Source organism: Cyclopterus lumpus, chromosome 14, assembly GCF_009769545.1.
Source record: "Cyclopterus lumpus isolate fCycLum1 chromosome 14, fCycLum1.pri, whole genome shotgun sequence".
Classification (NCBI taxonomy): domain Eukaryota; kingdom Metazoa; phylum Chordata; class Actinopteri; order Perciformes; family Cyclopteridae; genus Cyclopterus; species Cyclopterus lumpus.
Genome location: NC_046979.1, coordinates 9362996 through 9386145, shown reverse-complemented (window position 1 = coordinate 9386145; position 23150 = coordinate 9362996). Strand labels below are relative to the sequence as shown.

The 23150-nt window shown below is 41.3% G+C and overlaps 2 protein-coding genes across 2 annotated transcripts in view; both read left to right on the top strand.

Moving 5' to 3' along the window:
- LOC117742418 (disks large homolog 4) overlaps positions 1–14039 on the top strand; it is a 40596-nt gene extending 26557 nt beyond the window's left edge. The window contains exons 6-20 of the mRNA XM_034549749.1: positions 1486–1655; positions 1829–1965; positions 3272–3416; positions 3771–3906; positions 4060–4216; positions 4337–4439; positions 4685–4799; positions 7513–7689; positions 7833–7889; positions 8577–8632; positions 8738–8839; positions 9009–9181; positions 9468–9577; positions 9694–9785; positions 10661–14039. Of these exons, the coding sequence (XP_034405640.1) occupies positions 1486–1655; positions 1829–1965; positions 3272–3416; positions 3771–3906; positions 4060–4216; positions 4337–4439; positions 4685–4799; positions 7513–7689; positions 7833–7889; positions 8577–8632; positions 8738–8839; positions 9009–9181; positions 9468–9577; positions 9694–9785; positions 10661–10767 (1837 nt within the window). The 3' untranslated portion in view covers positions 10768–14039. The remainder of the gene's footprint in view (positions 1–1485; positions 1656–1828; positions 1966–3271; positions 3417–3770; positions 3907–4059; positions 4217–4336; positions 4440–4684; positions 4800–7512; positions 7690–7832; positions 7890–8576; positions 8633–8737; positions 8840–9008; positions 9182–9467; positions 9578–9693; positions 9786–10660) is intronic.
- Positions 14040–20130: 6091 nt separating this feature from the next.
- ephb4a (eph receptor B4a) overlaps positions 20131–23150 on the top strand; it is a 33486-nt gene continuing 30466 nt past the window's right edge. Inside the window, exon 1 of the mRNA XM_034550683.1 lies at positions 20131–21068. Coding sequence (XP_034406574.1) covers positions 20987–21068 — 82 coding nt within the window. The 5' untranslated portion in view covers positions 20131–20986. The remainder of the gene's footprint in view (positions 21069–23150) is intronic.

Below are 23150 nucleotides of genomic sequence, written 5' to 3'. Positions count from 1 at the left end.
CTAACTACTCATATCTAAAAAATGGAATTCCTTGACAACCTTACGAAACCTGCAATTTGTGGGTGTATACTTCATGTTGCTTTCAGATTGTTTGACATCTCTATTTGATGATTCAAACACAAAAACATGATTTCCATCTTCCACATTAAGTGGCTGCTATGATTTATTTGAATAACCTCTGAAAGAACTCTGTGAGGTTAATGCAAGTGTGGTTTGATAGTGCGGGTTTGGATCATTTTATGCAGCATGCACATAAATTGTTCTTTATAGCTTAATAAAGGTTGTATTTAAATCCCTATGAGCGTAGAGAAACAGGAAACCTTAAAAGGACGCTCTATGGTGGAGCTGCACTAGAATTGCCAGCATTAAACAAATGTGTTAGTGTTTGATAAAAATGAGCACTTCTTTACGTGCTAATATATTTAATATTGCCTCACAAACAATATGCAGCTCAGATTCTGTCAGTGTAAAACCCTTTGTATGAAGATGTCAGCAGCCGTTCCCTTTGGAGTTGGCTTCAGTGATGTACTGTATCTCACTTCATCATTCAAAGTGAGGCTTAAGAGTAGTTAAATGAATTTATTTGACATAGTGTGCTCAAAAGGAAAAGTTGAGGCAATATGTTAAGAGTCATCATTTTTGAGGGAAGTCCTGTCATGATGTAGTCTAGACACAGGGGGGATGGTGGAGGTGAAGGGTGCAGAACAATGGCTGAAAATCTGTGTCAGGACCTTTGCTGAGCTCAGTGGTTGTTGTGATGAAAACAGTTGGTGAACGGGTGGAGAAGGGCTCTGAACCGACAGCTGACGGCAGCAGAGAAAAGAGCAGTTTTAAAGTTTGACAGCAACGAGATGATTCGCTCACAGAGGTCGCTCACAGAAAATCTCATTGGCGAATTATTGAGTTCGAAGCAGTAGAAGGAAGAGAGAATGTAAATAAATAGAGCAAGCATGAAGATAGTCTCCCTGATTGAACTTTCGCTAAGCTTCATTTGTTAAACCTCTTGCAGCCCTGAAGAGTTATTTCAGTCTTACAAAATTGTACACCCTATAATTTTCATGGCCGTGAAAATCAATTTTAAACACATGAATGGAATAGTGATAAGTAGAGTTTTTACACCCTTGGAGGAAGAAATGTGTGCGTCTGAAAATAGCTATTTCATCAAAATCTTCTTCTCTTCTGCATGCAGGCTGTCACTTGCTCTTCACGTATCAACTCCTCATCATTTTTAGGAACAGCTAGCGCAACGAGAGCTTAACCGTTGTCATGCAGAAGGGTTTCCACCTTGGATTCTGAGATTTTGGGGGAAAAGGCCAGTTGTCCGCGGTGAAACTTTATCCCCAACACAGATATGGATAGTTGGAGATGAGATATAGTTGAATGTTCCTGACCTCGTCTGGTGGAGGATTACACCCAATTTCCTCATCAAAACAAAAACTAATGATGTATTTTGTCTCTCTCTCTCTCTCTCTCTCTCTCTCTTAGTGTGAATGACTGCATCCTATTTGTGAATGATGTAGATGTGAGGGAAGTGACACATAGCCAAGCAGTGGAGGCCCTTAAGGAGGCAGGTGCTATCGTCCGCCTCTATGTTCTCCGCAGAAAACCAGCAGCGGAGAAAGTCACTGAACTCAAACTCATCAAAGGGCCTAAAGGTACGTGGAAGTGTGGATTGGTGTACAGCATCAATGCTTTTGTGTGGGCTTAGAGATGCTTTATACCCAGCTCAGCTGTGCCCCCTGGATTTAGTAAATCTGCTCTGTTAACCCATACCTCCTTTGCTCACTCTCTCTCTCTCTCTCTCTCTCTCATCGCTCCTTTTTCTCAGGATTAGGTTTCAGCATTGCTGGAGGGGTGGGAAACCAGCACATACCAGGAGATAACAGTATCTATGTCACCAAGATCATTGAAGGCGGAGCGGCTCATAAAGATTGCCGTCTGCAAATCGGGGACAAGATCTTAGCGGTTGGTCATTCATATGGACTAACTACTAGAGATATATGCCCGCACATAATACTCATGTCACTAATAGCATCAGAGTCTCACCTTTTGAGCACACAGACACACATATGCACACCCACACATGTGTGTATACAAGCAGCATTGACGTATCAAGAGCCAAGATAAATTACAGCTGTAATTTTCATGGCCTGAAACTTGCTTTCATTAATATGCTAATAGTTGTGTAGGATGGGATTTCAATGTTTAACTGGAGTGTTGCCACAATGAGTCTTGAGCAGCGTTGCTGCCACCTGCTGGACAACAGAGAGACTGTAACGTAGCATCTGATGGCAAGCTCAACACCAGCAGCTTCAAAATGGTGCTGGTTTTCTTGCTAAATGGTGTCTGAGCAAATGCTCTAAATAGGATACGGCAACAGCCTTCTGCTCATCATGAATCCATTCAAAAATACATTTACCATCAGTGGCTGTATGAAGTCATATGTTCTTTTTTGAAACCTTAGCACACAGAGAGTCAAGTGTGGACATATATATATATATATATATATATATATATATATATATATATATATATATATATATATATATATATATATATATATATATATACTTTAGCAAGGGCTCCCAAACAGAGGTGACCTCCAGCTTTATTTGTGGTTTAGAGTATATTTACCTTTCTAATCTGATTCATGCTTAGCAATTTCTCTTATAATTATACTAATAAAGAAAGGAATTTATAACACACTTAGCGGTTAATTTTACATTGTGTGTAGTTTAAATTTAGGTCTGTGTGCTGTAACACATCTGTTTATTCTTATTGTTCGAGCATTAGAAAATGATGAAATATGTTTTACTTTGTAGGGCTGTCCTCGACCAAATCAATTCTCTATTGACTAAAAAGTAGTCGATCTAAACGACAGTTCTGTAAAATTCTCGACGAAGAATCACACAAGAGCAACACTTAAAATTGTGTGGTTACCAGATATGTGTTCACAAGTTTCTTGGAAATAAGTCGTTCAGCATGAAACAGCATAAAAAATGAATAGTCAACTATAAAACTCTTAGTTGACTAAGACCAAAATTAGCTGTCTACTCCATTAGAGCGGGCGGCCCTATACTAAAATTAGTAATTATGAAATTTAGATAAAAATGCCAATCTAAATTTGATCTGTTGGTGTTGTGTGATCTCAATTGTTGACTACCATCGTTACGTTCCTCTGCAGAGCGACTATCATTCATAACAAATGTACTGAGCCTTGTAGTTTGCAGTTGCTGATCCTGATTGTGCTTTGCTTGTCGTAAACAACCAGGTGAACAACGTGTGTCTTGAGGATGTGATGCATGAGGATGCGGTGGGGGCTCTGAAGAACACAGCCGAGGTGGTGTACCTCAGGGTGGCCAAGCCCAACAACCTGTTCATGACCAACTCCTACAACCCCCCTGACCTCACCAGCAGTAAGTCACTCTCTGTGGGAAGATCCACACTGTGTGTTGCAAAGGCTAATAATCACACCAGTAAACGCTGACGCCAAATGTCCTGCTTTTGGATTTATATATTTTCCAAGAAAGTAGTCCCACAAAAATGTTATTTTGTAGAGAAAAGGGAATATGTTGTTGTTGTTTCTAAAACACTTGAGAGAACTGTGGAAGTTATGTGAAAGGTGTACAGATTCCCTCACAAATAGGCTTTCATGAGATGATTATGGAGAATCTATCTAACTAAACATACAAACAACTAATGATCACCTTCCATGTGTTTATTTGGTGGAAAAGCCACATATTATACTTCTTTTGTCTGTATTTTCCCAGCATATTCTCATATGGACACTGAACTGAGCCACCCCAACTATCTTGGGTCAGATTACCCACAAGCCCTCACGCCCACCTCACCGAGTCGGTTTTCTCCTGTTCTGCATGGCATGATGGGAGATGATGACATCCCCAGGTGAGCAATGAATCTTCGGCTAAACATGTACTGTATATTATTATTAGCAGTAGTAGTAGGATTACCTTGATTGGTGGTATATATTTTGTGTTGTGCATGGTATTATTGATAGCATGACTCTCTACTTTCCTCTCTCCTTCATCTCTCTTCCAGGGAGCCTCGCAGAGTTTTGATCCACCGAGGCTCCACTGGTCTGGGATTCAACATTGTTGGAGGAGAGGATGGAGAGGGTATCTTTATCTCTTTCATCCTGGCAGGGGGGCCAGCCGACCTCAGCGGAGAGCTGCACAAAGGCGATCAGATCCTCAGTGTAAAGACCATTATCTTCCGAAGAAGTCACACATTAAATGCATTTTCAGTTGCACTGAGTGTTTCCTTTCAGCTGTGGTTGTTAACAGCCATGCTGTGTGTGTGTGTGTGTGTGTGTCAGGTGAATGGCGTGGACCTGCGTATGGCCACACACGAACAGGCCGCTGCAGCCTTGAAGAACGCCGGCCAGACAGTGACCATCATCGCTCAGTACAGACCCGATGGTAAAGCCACAACTGACATGCATAACAAACACATTTGTTTTCTAATATCATACAAGTTTAAAGCCAATCAGTCCTGAATGGTGTCAGTTTAAACTGAAAACAATACATTATGAACTCAACTGGTATTACATCAGTACTGAGCTATAGGGTATTGGAATTGGTGCATCCCTTTCACTTAAACAAACTTTTGATGCGTTTGGGTGGAGGCCAAAAGGTCTTTATGCCTTTGTATTTCTCTGTTTCAGAGTACAGCCGTTTTGAGGCGAAGATCCACGACTTGAGGGAACAGCTGATGAACAGCAGTATGGGCTCTGGGACTACAACGCTAAGAAGCAACCCGAAGAGAGGCTTCTACATCAGGTCTGGTATAGTCCCATGCTAATTAATCTAAGTTAGCACGCTAGCTGACATTATGTTAAGAAACATTTTGCCAAAAACACTCAACCTCAAAATGTTCCCGAAGGCTGTGCCATCGGTGTGTGTGTGTGTGTGTGTGTGTGTGTGTGTGTGTGTGTGTGTGTGTTTGTGTGTGTGCGTGTGTGTGTGTAGACCCTGATGGGCAGGTGGCACCTTGCATGGCAGCCTCTGCCATCAGTGTGTGATTGAGTGTGAATGAATGTTGACATGTAGTGTGCAGTACTTTGAGACTAGAAAGGCGGTATGCAAATGCAGTCCATTTACCATTTATACTTGACATGAATAGATGGCTCTGCACTTACAAAACTGAATCTTTTGTGGCATCGTTATATATTTAGTCTTAATTTGAGCAAAGCCCTGCAGTCATCCACGACGGCGCTCTTATGATGGCAACTGTCGTTTTTTTAAATTGTGAAGTAACTGGAAATCCTTTATATGGCTGAAATGTTTAGTTTTGAAAGTGAAAATATGAGCCATGACCGCCGAAGGGAATTTGATTATTAGAAATAAATGATTAACTGTGGCCACTGCAGACAGTTCTAAGCAATTAGCCACAAACAACCAAGTCAAGCACAAGTCAGAGAGGCTCAGAAGATGCGTGAGCGTAAGTAAAGGCAGATACATAAAAATAACATGTCAGTAGCACTAAAGGAATGCATTAATCACATTTACATAATATAAAAGTAGGTCTGGCGATATGAAGAAACATTTAATTTTACAATATATTTGACCAAATTCCTCGATATTGAGACGATAGTATAGGGTTGACTGTTGGTGCTTTTAAAACCTATTTACACCGTGAGATTTATGTCAAATAATCATTAGTAAAGTGGATATAATGACTTAGTGGTATGAAGAAAAATAAGAGAACAACTAGAAAAGGCTATTATGTTAAAAAAAAATGTTATCACTTTACACTTATGCTATTACGATATTACAATATCCAAAATCTAAGACGATATCTAGTCGCATATTACGATATCAATCTAAGATCAATGTATTGTCCAATCCTATGTTCAGTAAGCCAATGTCAGAGCTAAACTACTACGTTACACAGTCCAGTAAAGACGTTACACCATGTACAACTTTACGACTCACTGTGGCTTTATGTGTATTTTAATTCCTGCCTAGATTTCCTGCAAATTCAATTTACCCAAAAGAAAAATTCATATTTCCTGAAAACAGTAAATAAAATGCTGTTTTTCACCAGTTCACACCATATGCTAAGGAACGTCTGATCTTCACATTACAAAGAATAGACTATGTGCTATATAATACTTTATAAAGGTCAATGTGAAGGTGAGCTGCCACGTCGCTGCAGAGAAGGCTGCCATGCATCCTAACTTGTGCAAAGTTGTGTAAATACAGTGAGATAAACAATATGAGCAGCTCACCACTGTTTCAACGCCACTGCGACACCAACCAATCAAACCAACCCACCAGCGACAAGGGATTAATGCTAATTAGAAATGATCTTTAAAACAATAAACATAATCTGTGCAACCGGTTCAAACCAAAAACACTTCCGCAGTTAACAAATATATACGGGTCCTACCTTTGGAAGAACTTCTTAATTGGTGTCCTGTAAACTAATAATGATGTCCTTACCAAGTCTAGGTGTGACTCATGTGCTGGCAAAATTGACTTCAACCGCTGCGTCTTTTTAAGCTGAAATGACAAATATCAATATAATAGAGGATGCCGCTGCTGCATAAACCTCCAGTATCACCATGCAGTCCTTTATAGTTTGCCCAATAACAACGTATACACCAGTTGACCTATAAAAGTATATAAGATACTAATAAGAACATTAAATTGCCACTACACTCAATGACCAGCAACAATGATAGGACAATTAAAATAGTTTCAACAATCCCTTGATAACGTTACTGGGTTCTCCCGTTGCCATGTTGTCGTAGTTTCCCTCAAAACTTCCTCCGTCTTCGAGATGCTGCCACGTTCGTCCTGCTTCTTCTCCAGAGAACCAAACTCCTTCTCCTTTTTTATCATTTCAATCAAACACATTTCACCCTGCCGTGATTTACAGTAGGACGTTAACGGCAACATGTCACTGTCCAGAATGGCTGAATGACAGAAGCACCCATTACAGGTATTCAGATAAAGCAAGGGCATATAAACAACTAGAGGACAGGTGAACTTCTAAGCAACAGATCAGCAGAATTCACGGTAGATTCAGGGGTGTGTAAAGTAACACAAATACCACATATGCCACAGGAGAGCATGAGCACTCATTCACACTATTAAGACATGTTTAAATCCAAAATGGCGTGGAATTTCTTCCTTGCTCAGCGACTGCATTCATGCAAAGAAGCACACTGCTCAGTGCTGCCACATGGTGGCCTGAAACAGTATTGCAATAATCCATATGGAGCAGGATGCCCTCAGGTCAGGAGACCACAGAGGGTTTCTTTCATCATTATGAAAGCTTGAACTTTGGGTTTTCCCCATATTATCAGCTACTGTCTCTCATACTAAAAAGACTTTAAAAATAAATATACAGGCCTAAAGTATGTGTTATTTTCAAACAGAGGGATACATAAAATGTTGGTACTTTGAAGCCACTTAAGAAAAATCTAGGAAAACCATAATTGTTGTTGTTTATTTAGTGATTGATTTGAATTCTTCCTTCCCTCAGGGCTCTTTTTGACTATGACAAGACTGCGGACTGTGGCTTCCTCAGTCAGGCACTGGGCTTCAGGTTTGGGGATGTGCTTCATGTGTTGGACTGTGGAGATGAGGAGTGGTGGCAAGCCCGTAAGGTCAGCCCCCAGAACGAAGCCGAGGAGGTCGGCTTCATCCCGAGCAAGCACAGGTCAGACTTTTCCCTGTGAGTGAGTGCGGGAGGTCCGACTTATCTTTCTTTGAGCTTCAACAATTACAAAACACCTTGGTTAAACTTTTCTGACTTGATTGTTGTGTAAATAAGTAAATTGTTCTTCCTCCTCGTCTCTATAGGGTGGAAAGAAAAGAGTGGTCTCGTGTTAACACCAAAGAGAGGGTAAGTTCATCCACCAGAGCTGTTTGAATAACTTGTGACTGCTTCTCTCAACGTGTCTCCCAGTGTGTGAATCTCTGTTGTGCTTTCTGTTGCAGGATCATGGTCGAGACAGCTTGGGCACTTTAGGTAATTAGTATGAAGCATAAATGTTAATACATGTTACTGTTTATTGACACTGCAAGCTACCATTTACCATTGAAGTAATGGGCAGCAACACAGGCATACAATATTTGCTGATGTATACACAGAGGATATATCCCTATTTTATGTACACACACTTTATGTAAATTCTATATATGAAAAATAGTAATCCGCCAAACTCTGTAATATCCATGACCAGATTAATAGCTCAATCGAAGGTGTAAGTTGCACCGCCTGCCAATAACTGCAGCTACAGAGTCCCCAGTGTTCCTTACTGTTTGGCATAGCTGTAACCTCCAAATGCCCCACCACCAATTTGTGGACATTACACACGCTATTACACAATTATCAACAGAAGCAGTTTTTACTCACTCAAGTCTAAAGAACACCTCGCCACCAACAGAGTCACGTGTGTACGGTTCTTATCAGTAACAACGTCTGATATCAGCTGTGACACGCACACGACAAACAAATACAAACAGACACACACATGCAGACTCATGAGCCTCAATGTTATTTCTAATGTTAAAAAGAAATGTGCCTGAATGCTTCTACGTCCTGTCACCAGGGAGAGATAAAACCTCACAAAGTTATGAGACCGTCACTCAAGTGGAAGGTAAGGTCATACAAAAGTCCATTATTTAAGGCTTTTATATTATATGTAATTTCCCTTTTCTGAATGCTTCTACTCACAATCTTCTCTCTTTCTCTTCATGCTAAGTTCATTATGCGAGGCCCATCATCATCCTGGGTCCTGTGAAAGACAGGATAAATGACGATCTGTTGTCTGAGTTCCCTGATAAGTTTGGATCTTGTGTCCCACGTAAGTAATTATACTTACTTACTTGTGTCAGCCCTGGCGACTGATCTGTTGCTTTCGTTTTTGTTTTGTTTCCATGTCAGTGCTGCCACCTGCAGCCATTTCACATTTGTATAATACAGATTAAAGGGTATATGTGCTGCTTCTTATTGTTTCGTTCGTCCCTTGACAGACACTACGCGGCCCAAGAGGGAGTATGAGGTGGATGGACGGGACTATCACTTTGTGTCGTCACGGGAGCAGATGGAGAAGGACATCCAGAGCCATCGGTTCATCGAGGCGGGCCAGTACAACAGTCACCTGTATGGCACCAGTGTCCAGAGCGTCCGTGAGGTGGCAGAGCAGGTGCGCAGCAACATGTTGTACCAGGAAATTAGAATCAATGGCAATACAAAATAATACAAAATATCTTTTTAACAATTGGCTTTATTACTTCTACTAATTATTTGTTGAATTATAAGGCACTAGAATATTATTTAAATAAGTTTAAATCACAACGTGATCGAAAGTTTTAGCAACAACCTCTAATGACTTTTTGCCCAATTAACTGGCAATTTAAAAGTAATTACTAAAATAACAGTATTTATTTATCCCTATAATTTCTTTCCCTGCATGTGTGCATGAGTAGCAGGGGAAACACTGCATCCTGGATGTATCGGCTAACGCTGTGCGCAGACTACAAGCAGCTCAGCTTCATCCCATCGCCATCTTTGTCCGGCCCAAGTCACTGGAAAATGTTTTGTATGTACTTCAGAAAGTCCTTCTACATTTCGCAATGTTTGTTTAACAGACATTAAATATGCTGCACGTCATGAAGACATGTGTTGGAATGAAGACTGTGTGTGTGATGTTAACAGAGAGATCAACACGCGACTGGCAGAGGAGCAGGCCAGGAAAGGAATGGACCGAGCGATCAAACTAGAACAAGACTTCCTAGAGTGTTTCTCGGGTAAGCGTGAAGAATTTATGTCTATATGACATGATGTACACACAGAAATGATGAGTACATACAGAGCATGAGATTACTCTTTGGCAAACTGGTACAGTGTAGTGGATGTTGGTTGGGATTATGGCAGCGTCAGATGGTAAAAATGAGCTACAACACCCGTGTTTGCTCTCCGCTGTACGCTAATCTATTTGTTGTGGTGTGGTGATCAAAACAATCCTCCATTTCATGATTTCAATATGTTTGAGAAAATAGGTTCTCCACATGTTTGGTTTATTGCTGGCGCACTTCAGATGGTGATAATATATACATTTTTTCTTTTCTTTTTTTTATTGTTTCTTTTTTTCATATTTCATGTTCCTGGCAGAGCTGAATGAGTTAAACAAGAGAATGAACGTCTTCTTGGAGGACTCAGGGCACTTTAACATTTCAGGGACACATTTAGGGCAAATCACAGCGGTCGACAGAATATATGGATGGTTAGATTTCCACACGAATCCGGCACTGGCTTCAATTTCTTTCTTCAAATCGTGAACAGCTGTCATATGTGACATTTTAGAAAATGTACGAGACTGAATAAATATGTGGGACGCTTTGTAGAAATACATGCATAATTGTAATATGCCTGTTGTTCAACATTGTGATTTCACACAATACCTACAATGTACGGAAATCATACAAATGTATTCATAATTGATTATTCCTCTCATTGTCTGGCAAACACATCTGATAAACATAATTTCTTTCCTTTGTCCCTCTCCTTCTTTCCGTCCTCATGACTCCATTTTCTCCTTTTCCCTCTCTCTCTTTTCTCCTTTTTTTTCTCCACCCCTCATTGTTTTCTCTCCTTCCCTCACACATCCTTTGTCCTGTTGCAGCTGTCGTGGAAGGGGACAGCTTTGAAGAGGTTTATCACAAAGTAAAGACAGTGATCGAGGAGCAATCAGGGCCTTACATCTGGATCCCCACCCGGGAGAGGCTGTGATGCTGCACCCGTCCACACCACCCCCTTTCTCACAACCACCAACCGACACCACCCTTCACCCTCATGGCCAAGCCAGCCTCGCCTGCCTGTCTGTCCTCCAGCAAAGTCAGTGCTTAGGCAATCACTGAGAATGACACAGAGAGACAAATGCATATTAAGACAAACACAGAGACAAACACAGGAAGTGACACAGCGAGGCAAGGAACGATACCAAAAAAGAGACTCTGAGACAGATGTGAACACAGCGATGTGTAATTAGACTGCAAGAGCCTGAGAGAAGAGATTTAGTCAGTATTCCACTTTAATGAGGCAGGACTTAGTGTCGAGGCCATGTTCACACTCAGCATTAAAATGCATCTTGGCCACAAATGGACAACTCTAAATACAGCTGTGACTGCACCCAAAACTGGGAACGCGGTTGATTTAGCGTTGTCAAAAAACGTAGTGCGTAATGTGTGTTTTTCTCTGTTTAGATGCAGTTTCCCAACAGATAAAAGCAAATGTGAAGCGAAATCCAATCACAAGCGATTACTTGAGAGATTTCAGATGCATTCTGATGCCATGTGTGAACTGCAGTCCATCTGGATCTCAACAATGTCTGGACACGAGACATTAGGTCTAAGTACGGCTTGAAAGAGAATAGAGGGTGACCCAGCAGGGACGGACCCCGAGGTAGTATTAAGACCACCTCGACCTCTCACGCCCCCATTGAACACCTCCACGCGCCTATGTCTGAGATTGAGGCGCCCAAATAGACTCTGGCCCCTCTTTTTATATCACCTCCTGGCTTTCTGTCCTCCTCCTCCTGTTCAGCTCTGCCTTGTTTCAGGACAGGAAAGGGGGAAGACTGAGAACGGGGCGCCCAGATCCTGCTGAGTCCCTCTTGATGAGGCATCTTTTCTCGGCATAAGTGTCCCTTTTCTTGTGAATCTCCTCTTGGTTCTGAGTGTAAACTCAGAATAACACCTCAGTGACCAAGACTGACGTTTGCCTAATCACCCATGTTGAATATTGCGAGGCATTATTTAAAGGCAGTTCAAATTATTATAACGATAAAAAACTCATATGCTGAATTTGTGCATGCATCCTCAAAGACAATGGCGACAGGAGACAAAAACTTTGGAAAAATCTGACTAAAAAAAGAAGAAAAAAAAGATTACAAAAAAAAAAGAAAGTAAGTGGGGTGTGTTCTCCTTCTCCACCTCCTTATTGTGGAGGAGTTTTTTTTAGCATGTCTCATGAAGGAAGAAGAGAAGAGTGACACAGTCATGAGATATGGTCATGAGAGGCCAAACCTGAGCGCAGTAGATGCTCTGACATACGTTGAGCCTCTTGCTCTCTGACGCACACGCAACCGCACACTCTCACACCCATCCACGCACGCACTCACGCACATACACACGTAGAGTTGTAACCTCAGCTGTAACCTAGCACACTCCTCTACAGGGCTGTTCTGACCTGCTAGTCAGAATCCAGGATGAATGTTATCTCTCTAGGCACAAGCAGCAGAGCTGTAAGCTTCATCGCACCGCAGCCGACTCACTGATCACTCTTCCAGAAGAATCCCTCAGCCGCAGACGTACACACCGTTTCCAGTGGCTGCAGTAAAAGCCATGGTGTGTGTGTGTGTGTGTGTGTGTGTGTCTGTTTGCGTTAGTGTGTGTGTGTGTGTGTGTGTGCGTGCGTGTAATTCGTGAGTGGAAACTCCTCTTTGTGGGAGGAATAGGTCTTCTTTTACTCTCTATCTTCCACTTTTTCTCTGCTTCTTTCTCCCTCTTGTGTCCACACAAATTAAAGCTAAGTCATGTCAAACAAATAAATGGCCTATATATATATATATATATAAATATATATATAAATATAAATATGAATATAAATATATATCTTTTTTATGACAATTTCTAACGGGACTAAGTCTGTAAAAACATCTCCAAACGATATTCCATTGGTTCCTTTGGGTAATATTGCAGTTTGGTTGTTGAATTTACTCACATTCCCATTTTATTGTTGTAAAACGCAGCAAAACTCTACACAGAAATAACTGAACCGTTCAATGTAAAGCAGACCTCACACTAGACTGACATATTTGACATGTTCTTGTGTATGTCGAAGACGAATTGAAACACATGTACAATGCAGCTGTGTGTGACTGTGTGCGCGTGCATACGTGTGTTCGCTGCTTGTGTGTGTGTATGTGTGCGGGTGACAAGAAAATGTGTGTTGTGTATAAAATATAAATGATACTATATGAGAATATTTATCCTTTATAACATCCACTGGTGGTTATAATGTATAATACATTAATGGGTGGTGTGTGCGTGTGTGCGTGTGTGTGTGTGTGTGTGTGTGTGTGTGTGTGTGTGTGTGTGCCAGAGCGAGAGAGTGAGACGCACATGAAGATGTAGTGCAATACTGCTATGATGTTATGCAATGAAGATGGTTTTACGTGTGTCTAAGATTTAAACAGTATTTATAAAGTTTGCACTGACGGCATTATATGCTACAGGTGCAAGAAAACGACGGAGGACTCAAAGGTTTTATGAGCATGTGTTTGTATTTACTTATAATTTGTTCTGAATTATAAGAGTGAAGTTGGAAGTATTGATGGAAGTGACCATTCATTCATATTTACTTGCTTCTCTCAGCTCAAGGTGGAACAGCCGAGGCTCGTGAAGGACAAGTATCAAGTTTTGGTTTATGATTTACGATTTATTTATATCTGTCACAGGTTCCCTCTCAAGTCTGTATATTTTCGTATTTTCTTTTCTCCACATTGAGAGAGCGTTTGGGTCTCGGCCAGAAATGCTGTAAATATAATAGAGATGTTGGCGTGCTGTGTGGCTTTACATTCAGCCGTGCACACTGCAGAAATGATGCGAGTACAGGATCCATCAGAGCCACAGCCCAGTTTACCTGCTCAAAAACAGCAACAACATCTCCACACACACACACACACACACACACACACACACACACACACACACACACACAAAGATATCAGTACCTCCATTAACATTTACACATAGAGCGAATCACAGAATCAACAACACCTGACAACACATCCATGAATGAAATATGTTTTCAATTTCTTTATTTGAGGGTTCAATGTATTTCTTATAATATCTCTCTCAGCCATCCGTATCATAGTGTGATATTCCTTATAAAATATATGAATTTTTACAGAAAAGACTGATTACGAAGTTACAACAAAGTCAAATGATGCAGAAAAATATATTTAACAATGACAATATCAAGCAAAATAAAATGTTCCAGTTCAGTGAAGCGCTTGTTGTAAATTAGCTATAAAATAATAAAATGAATTTAAAAATGCTTTCTGAAAATGGACTCTGCAGCCTTTTTTAAATTTGATTTGTCTTATTTAATGATTTGATATTTCACAGCTCCACAGGTGAAGACTGCAAGAAAGCAACAGTGTGTCCAGGGGAGGGCACTCATTCTCCATTTTGAGCTGCTTATAGCTGCTCTCAAATGCATTCGCACACATTTGCTGTGCCTCTTATTTGCCGGTTGCTCCGCCACCTCCCCCTCCCTCATCAGGGGAACCATTTTCTCTTTAGAAAAACACACAATGAGGACCCTTTCATTTGGTTGCGTGTCATGCTATAGTATGTGTGTTTGACCATGGTTTGTGATGCACATGGTGTATTAACAAACGGTCAAAGAGCCTCCGACTATGAAGTGGGATTTGTTAAGGATAGACACATGCTAAACATAGTCATGCTTTACAGCCATAACTGTATTTTAATTGCTCTGTAAATCCACCATAAAGGTATAAGAAATTCTGGGTTTGAATAACTCACTCATGGACACACTTCATATGGCGTCGATGAAAAGCCTGAATAAGCTCTGACAGTGTGGAATGCAGTTATTTCTCCACCCTTAAACCTATATTTATAGGTGGGAAATGTTGTATGTTGAAGGGATTAAATTATCGATTTATTCCCTTTCTCAAACCCCTGCCGAGGTTCACTCAAAACATCAATCGCCTGGTCAGCCACAGCCTTGTCTCTGCTGTATTATAACACCTGAAAGTGATAGAAAGGATTTGACAGAGAGGGGAGAACGTCCATTAAAGCCCATAAACAGGATTTAAACCTGCAACTGCTACATAGCTATGGCCTTACAGCCATCAGGTTACTCCCGTCCACATGCCTCTGTTATCCTCCTTTCAGCCATAAACAGGTGTCTACTCCATACAGGGGATGTAATGAATCTTACTCTCAAGCTGCTGGGAGAATGTACAGTTGGATGCTAGAGCAAGACAGATGCCTCACAGATGGATTATTGAAAAATGTGCCAAAGTAATGTGGTTACTTCAAATTTAGAGCTTGAATTTTCCTCCTAATTAAAGTAACTGACTCACTCGATAAACGGTAAAGTAACTGACTCTCTCTTTTTAATCATTAAAGTGATTCCTATTTTGGGAAATCTTGAAACCCTGTATGTCACAGATGTACACACAATCCTTTTCCAACATCCTGTTTCACTGCCAGGGTGGACAGTCATTATAAACTGAATGAGGAATGAATGCCTCCAAATGAAATAATTTAATCAAGCCAGTAATTCAAATTTCACTCCAAACACGATGAAAATGGGGAAACTGTTGGAGTGAAATTATCGATATAATTGTCAAATGTTCGATCCCAGAACTCTTTACTGGAGTCTAGGTGATGGCCATTATGCATTGCAAGTCAGTCCTATATCGTATCACCGGCAATTATCTGCAGCCTGTTTCACAATAGGCTGTGGAGTAGCACCTTTTTGTGCCTGCTGCTGAGGGTCCAGAGCTCCAGTGGCGGGGCTGGATTCGGATGAAGGAGCATGTGTGGTGGGAGACAGAAGGATGGGGTCTATCTCAAGCATTCAAAGCAACCTCAAAACTGCTCATATATCTCTGCCGGAAAGCATTTGGGTACAACACAAGTCATCCCACATGAGAGCCCAAAGCCAATTATTATCAGCTTGAAGGCACACCAGCTGAACCAGAACCTTTACTTGGAGCCTAACCTGCAGACTTCAGGTTTATCACAATAAATGCTGAGGTGAAAATATGTATTTATAATGAGTGGCCAGCTTCCAGTAAATAGATCCACATATGTTAGCTCATCACATTTATAAAATGTCTCTTTTCTGTTCTGGTATCAGATGGGGGTGTCTGCATTCTTTCCCTTAGATATAATTCTTTGGTCAAGGTAATCCTCTCGGGTCCAAGGCATGTTTCTATGAAGGAGATTCCAAAACGGCAACAGGAACGGTTAGTCAGAGACTTCACAAAGACATTTCAATCTACCAAACACTTACAGGAGATTGTCAGCAGCATGTGTTACCTTCATTACAACATCCTGGAGTAGAGAATCAAACAGAGATCCTTCCCATGTTCATATTTTATTATTAATTTCTGCCTGTTGCGTATTCTCTTCGTCGAGGTTCGGACCATCTTTTTTTTGCCCCTCCACACAAGAGGTCCCAGCTGGTACCCATCAACATGTTTGTGCAGGACAACTTGAGTTTGTTTATGTCTTGTGCTCCGGATGATGTCACTTTGGCTGCTTCAGTGCTTCTCACACCGAGTGCCCAGAGATCAGATGATTCATCCTCAGATCGGTGTGTGCAGGGTGTGGCGCAGGGTTTGGAAGATGCTGCTTTGTGCTGTTTGAAAAGAGCTGCCATCTTAAGTTTAAGATAACAAAGACTCCTGTGGTTTTGTGCCACAGTTCCCAGACTTTAGTCGGATTAAATTTAATGGGTTCTTCTGCCTTTTTCTCACTCTTAAAGGCTTATTCCGATAATCTGTTGAGAGAAAAAAACACAGCTCATTGTAGCCATACCTGCAGAGCAGAGTGAAATGATGTGAGAATGAAATAGATGGTGAGGAGTGTTTTGGCATGTTTATGTCAAAAGAAAAGTCAACTCTGTGCCCATTCCACTAATTAATACATGGCACGATTGCTTCAAAGGAATATTACCTTCTGCTTTTAATATTCAACAACCTTGAAACGAATACAAAGTGACGAAGATTCTGTTCTTTGGTCAGTGAGGTTTCACCAACCAAGAGAATGACAGCTATTTTAAAAAACTGCCTTCTGGTTTCCTTTTATGAGCTGTATCTGCAAGGGCAGAGCTTAGCCCATGAAGGCTTATTATGTCACCTGGGCCAAATGCACACTTTCATTTTGTAGTAGCAATGATGACATATGATCCCAAAATCAAGATGATGGCATACAGGAATATGCAAGCGTTGGAATTTTACAATGCTTTGGATGACGCACCCAAGTACCTACTGAAATAATATTGAAGACAGATTTACAGAAGAGTGAACTGTACAGAGCGCAGACTGGATAGGTGCTGCTGAAAGAAAAAACACATAATGCAAATAGAAACACTTTTTGGGGACAGTGGAGGCAGTGCTTTATTTCCGAGAACAGAATCAGAAATGAAAATGCCTATCTGGTGATTCTGTTGTGAGTCAATAAAGGAGCTCCTGCATTGTCCCACAATGAAAATGTTTACATATATTTTAACTAGTTGTTCCTGGTGTGCTAGTGTACTGTTAAATACTTTTACGCTGTTTAGGTCATTGCATGTATTCTGCCATTATGTTGTTGGGAGTCCTAACCTCAAATGATGCAAAAAATGCAGTTAACTTCTCATTGTGTTGTTACTTTTAAAGGGCCACCTTTCTATGCAATATGGAAAGAATACATGAACAAACATTAATGCAACCATGGCTGTAGCTCAGGCAGAGGGGGGTGGGCCATTGTTCGCGGGGTCATTGATGGTCTAATCCCTGGCTCACCCTGTCCACATGTCTGATTGTGCTAGTGCAAATCAATGAATCAAAGTGCTCACAGGTGCTTTGAGCTAAACGTTAATGTCAATGCCAATGTAATAATAATCATGCTAACAAAGTACAAAGTATTTGATCATAAAGTAGTGGACAAACTTACACTTAGACCTGATGATGGTGCTAGAGAAAACCCCTGAGGGATTACGAACGTCAAGAATGACTGTATCACATGCCATGGCAGTCCATCCAATAGTTGTGAGAGATTTCAAGTCAAACCACAAGTGGCAACCACATGGTGGCGCTAGAGGAGGAGTCGTGGGACTAATACAATCAGCAGGGTTGAACATAGGAGACATGAATGTCTGTAATAACTGAGGTGTCAGTCCAGATTGTGAGATATTTCACTGCATAAGTAAAAAAACTTTGATTTGCTGGTGGCACGACACAAAAAGTCAGGGATTCACTAAAGTCAAATAAATAAAACTAGGATGACAGTTAGGTGTCTGATAACACAGCCTCTGCAAAAAAAAATAGGAAGTATTAAAAAATAAGTATTGGGTGTGCAAACAGCTGACACATAGCCTTGTTTTCTCTTAGTGGTAATTTTGATGCAAACGCTCTTTTGTCTTATACACTTAAGACGAATCATAGACTTACTTTGAATAATCTGTAACCTCTGAGGGACATTTCTGACTTGTTTGTTTTAGAATTACTTCCCATTGGAGCTCCCACTGCTGCTTTCCAATGCTAGAAGTGAAAGCTTATGAAGCATGGCATACACTGAATGTGACAGCTTTGGTGACTGGAATACCCTTAAGCATCAACCTTATGCTTGCTGTTGTGAGTTTATATCACTTTTGTAACATGCTAACATATTAACAAAGGGACATAACGGAAAAGAAAAGGCAGTTGTTGCAGAAGTGAGCAACAGGGATTATTACAGAGTCCAGGGGAATTGTAGACCGTTCTTTTTGATTTAACAGATTACAATTGTTGCCAATACAATATTTGCAGTGCAGTTGATCATGCACATGCAAAAGGAAAACCAAAGCAGCATGCATTATCTTATGAAGAAAACAAAAGTCAAGGACAAGTCCTAACGGTGCTGTTTCTATCTTTTGATCTCCCTTGAAAGATATATTTCACAGTAAATACTTTAAATGGGGACAGATGTTAAGAACATTCTTTTGTGCCACAGAGCTCACCATAGTGTGCTTGTACGTTTTCATATTCCGTCTTCAATCATTTTGGGAGATACAACATTGCATGTATTAGCCTGTGGTGACGCCATGGATACATTGAATGTGTTTCACCCAATTATTCTACTTTACAGACATTAGAAAAAAACAAAAAACACTGGCCTCGCCCTGGCCAACATTGGTCTGGCCTTGTTAGTGAGCTTGAATTGCAGATATCTTATTTACATTTTGTCATTTAGACTTTAAATTAGCATTTTCTTCTATTTATGCTGCAGATCGTCTTCAAAAAGTGATTTCACTCAGTTCCCCTTGAGGAAAACACCCATTAATTAAACAAGAAAATAGGCTGTGCAACGACACTGATGTAGTAATGAATCGGTAATGTCATGGCCCTCATTAAAATAGATGGGAAGTTGCGGGAAAACATGCACTTTTAAAAGAAAATGTGAGAAAACATACACGTTTGAAAAGGAGGTGGCACAAATGCATACGAGCTCATTTATAATGCTCAGAGCTAATTATGCAAATCTTTCTTTTTTTTTCATTAGACTGCAAGAAAGCAGGTTGCTGGCATCGTGAGTCAGGTGACAGCCTATTGGTCCATCTGCATTTCGCAGACTTCAGCATAATTGACCTCAACTGGAAACCATATCAGCAGTGCCAGAAGTTATCTTGCCTGCAGAGACGTCCTTGAAGTCCTGTATTATATCATTCAGTAGTGCTGCTCTGTGGCTCAATGGGGAGTCATTGCATGGTGTACCAAACATATTTCAGTACAGATTAAATTGATTTAGTGTAGCATTAAGAAAGCATACACAATCGGATTACTTTCCATACCAACTGGGACTTGAACATGCCAAGTTCGGGATAGGATCGGGCCAACATCGGGATATTGGATTGTGATAGTGTCACCAACACCTACCTGCAGATTTCATCTGGGTGACAGCTAACAGCATGCCAATAGGCTACTTGTAGATAGGACAGACCTCATTGTTGTTTTGGAGTCAAGACACACGTAAATAACACTGAAAGTAGTATGAATCCGTTGTCAAAGTAAAAGTGTACAGCTAACCCAACCATGCTTCATAGGGAAGGAAACAACAAAACCCACCACATTCGGGTGATGCAGCACCTGGATTTGAAATAGTGAGAAGAACCAAGATTGCTGGTAAAGTAGAGTGAAACTGTATCGAGACACTTTAATTCTTGAATTAAAATGTTCGCAGAGATATTGGGTTTTATTTTGAAAGCGCCTACCGGAAACTCTTTATGCTATCACGTGTAATTGACTCTGCTGCTATGGAAACCATAGTCTGTGGGCGGAGCTTGCTGGTGCCATTCGACTCCGGGGTTTGATGCGGCGGTGAAGTCCTCGCTGACCAGCGTACAGTAGTCGTCCCTACGCGCTACAACTTTGAGTATCCGCAGTCCGTTCAGGCTGCTGAATATCCAGAGAACAAACTCGACACTGTGTCACCAGTTCCAGTCTATTGTTCCCTCTGTTAATCCAGGTCAGACTAGACGTGTCGCACAGTACCCCCACCACCTTTCGTGATTTTTTTTTTCTTCCCCCCCCGCAGCAAAAACAGTCTTGTGCTTTAAGGGGAGGGAAAAACAACAACAACAACAACAACACAACACTTTGGTGGACTGTTTGCCGAACATGACGAGAACATGTGGAAGTAGGTATGAACCGATTGATGATGAGGATTATCTCCGCAACTAACACATATGTAGCGAGGTGCCCTGGTTGCGGATTCAGCCTGCGCGGTCATCGAGCCCAGAGGGAGAAGTCGCGTGGAGCACAAAGAGCTTTTTAAAGCCGAGGATACTACAAGTTCGGACCATGCACCCCCTGTGCTGACAGAGGACCAGAGGCAGGAGAGAGACTGTTGTTTCCCATCCAGACTTTCATCACAACGCAAAGTTGGACAATTCAGAGAAGTTTCCAGTCCGTCCGCAGCTGCATCCGACCAGTTTAACGTGCTTTTTACGTTCACTGAAACTTCACTGAAACATCCGGTTGTTTTTTTTACTGCAGTGTTTTGACCACAGTGTGAGGCTCCCTGAACCGAAGTCCACTTTAAATGCGGACTGGTTTGCACGGACTGGTGAGTGCATAGCCGAGCTGCCAGTGCCACTTCGTTTTTACTTCAGGACAAAACACAACCACAGAGGACAGGTTATTTGTTCACCATTTGGGAACAACACTATGGAGCTGACATACAGGAGCGTTGTGCTGCTGGGCTGCATCATCTTCCTTGACTGGGCTCTTCTGGCTTCTGCAGAGGAAGGTGAGTCTGGAGTTTTCCTTCAAATGCTGCCTGGACTTGTTTTCTGTGGTTGCACGGCTGAGTGAGATGTCCAATTAGTGTAACATCCTGTTTCTTGCCAAAAGAGAGTGCAGTAAAACCACAAGGAGTTTTAAGAGTATTCTATGCAAATATACCTCAATAATTAAAATAACCGTGTTACATTAATCCCAATACCGCCATAGGAGTGTTCATACAATGTTTTTTTAGTTTTCTCCTTGTGGGATTTTATTTTGAATTGTTTTCTCTCCCCAGTGTTGTCAAAGAAATAACAAAACTATTGGGTTTCTTTTTCTTGATATCTTCAGGAAATTCATTTGTAAGACGTAGACATACATTTTCACTTTGGAGTCAAAGGTCCCCAGGCTGCACCCTTGGGACCCATAACCAGCATGCCTTAAATCAATAATGAGACAGTCAGTGCTCTGAAGATGATACAGGGCAGATGTGCTTTTCTGTGAGTTGATGTATAGCTCCATGTGACGTATTTTCGGAAATACATCAAACACTTCGTATATAGTCTGCATCAAGATTTCTTTTAGTTTCTGGCAGTAGAGTTGATGTTAACAGGTCCTGGATCAGCTTTGTGAGGGATAAGTAAGACATAAGCTGTCATAAAGTTAAAGAAGAATTATGCTTTTCTGTTTTTTACAGGCGAGTAAAGCTCGCCATCATCAGCATAACAACAGGGCCAGTGTCTGGATAATTGGCTTAATGCAGGGGTGCAAGACTGAGCCTCAGTGAGCCACATTGACAAATCAGAAGGCCTGGGTGTCTTATTAATTTTAATCTCCTGCCATGTCTTTGTCTTTTTGTGATTATTATTAGGGACGTTTCAGTGCTGTGTGAACTAAAAAAACGATGTAAGTTCGTTAGGAATGATATATAGAGGCAACATTTCTGGAAAACATTGAAAATAAAAGGTTTTTGGAAATAATATACCTGTGTTTTACTGAGGATCAGAGGATCACAACTGGGTTTCTTTAAGAGCTGTTGAACCGCAAGTTGATTTTTTTAAGTACCTTACTGCTGTGTAGGCTGCATGCTGTTGTGTTTCTGTGAAGACTACTCTGTATTCTCCATCATGCTATTTCTGGTGAGCACTGTGTCAGGCTTACAGTTGCTTAGGGTGACATTGTGCTATTATTTTCTGGATCTCATTTCCTCTCACTAGTTAGCACCACGGAGTGAAGAATGGAGACGTATGCTTATATCAACTTAATACAAAACATTGACACGGCAGCCAGTTCTCTGGCTAGTTCCCAACGTATACTGCTACACGAGATAGGTGTTTTGTGACCCCAAAAATTAAATTTGCCATGAAAACAATGGGCTTCCCTCCCCCCACGCCGATATCTTTATTCCAACCAATAGCTGCAGTAAAACAGGAACACCACCAACATGCACAACTCCACATACTCTGTGGCCGGAACATGCATCTGTCAACTGCTTCTGGTTTTGAGTCTGGACGTCATGTTGGTACTGAATGCCCTTTCTTGGAGGACTAGACTTGCAGTACGGCTTCTACTATAGACTGCACATGGATGCAGCGCACATTATGTGACATAATCCAGTCTCCTGAAGGGTGTTTGGAAGCTTAGATTTGCAGCATTAAAAGAAAAAATACTGTAGCTGAGTCTTTGCGGGGGAGGGGGGGGGGGGGGGGGTATTGTATTTCAGGCGAGAAGTTTGGGATTTTCCCAGACATTAAACATTTTCTGTGAGCCAGAGATCAGGCCATTAGAGGAGCTGTATAGCTTTTTTTCACAGCTGAGACTCCATCTTTGACTCGATGCAGAGATTTCGTTCTCTGGGACATAAGAGATGCTTAACCCCAGATCAATGCGTGGGAAGTGATGCCGAGCAGGTTTTTTGGTGGCAGAATCATCGAACATGTTCCTTGAGTAAATCGACTTGGCTCTGTGCTGCTGTTGTGAGATGCTGGTTCCAAACAGGTGCGGCTCGGGCTCAATGTGGAGGACAGACATGTAGACGGAAGCTGAGGGCTTGGAGCAGCTCGCTGTCCGACTCCAGAACATCTGTGTCTTACCAAGTGTGAACAAG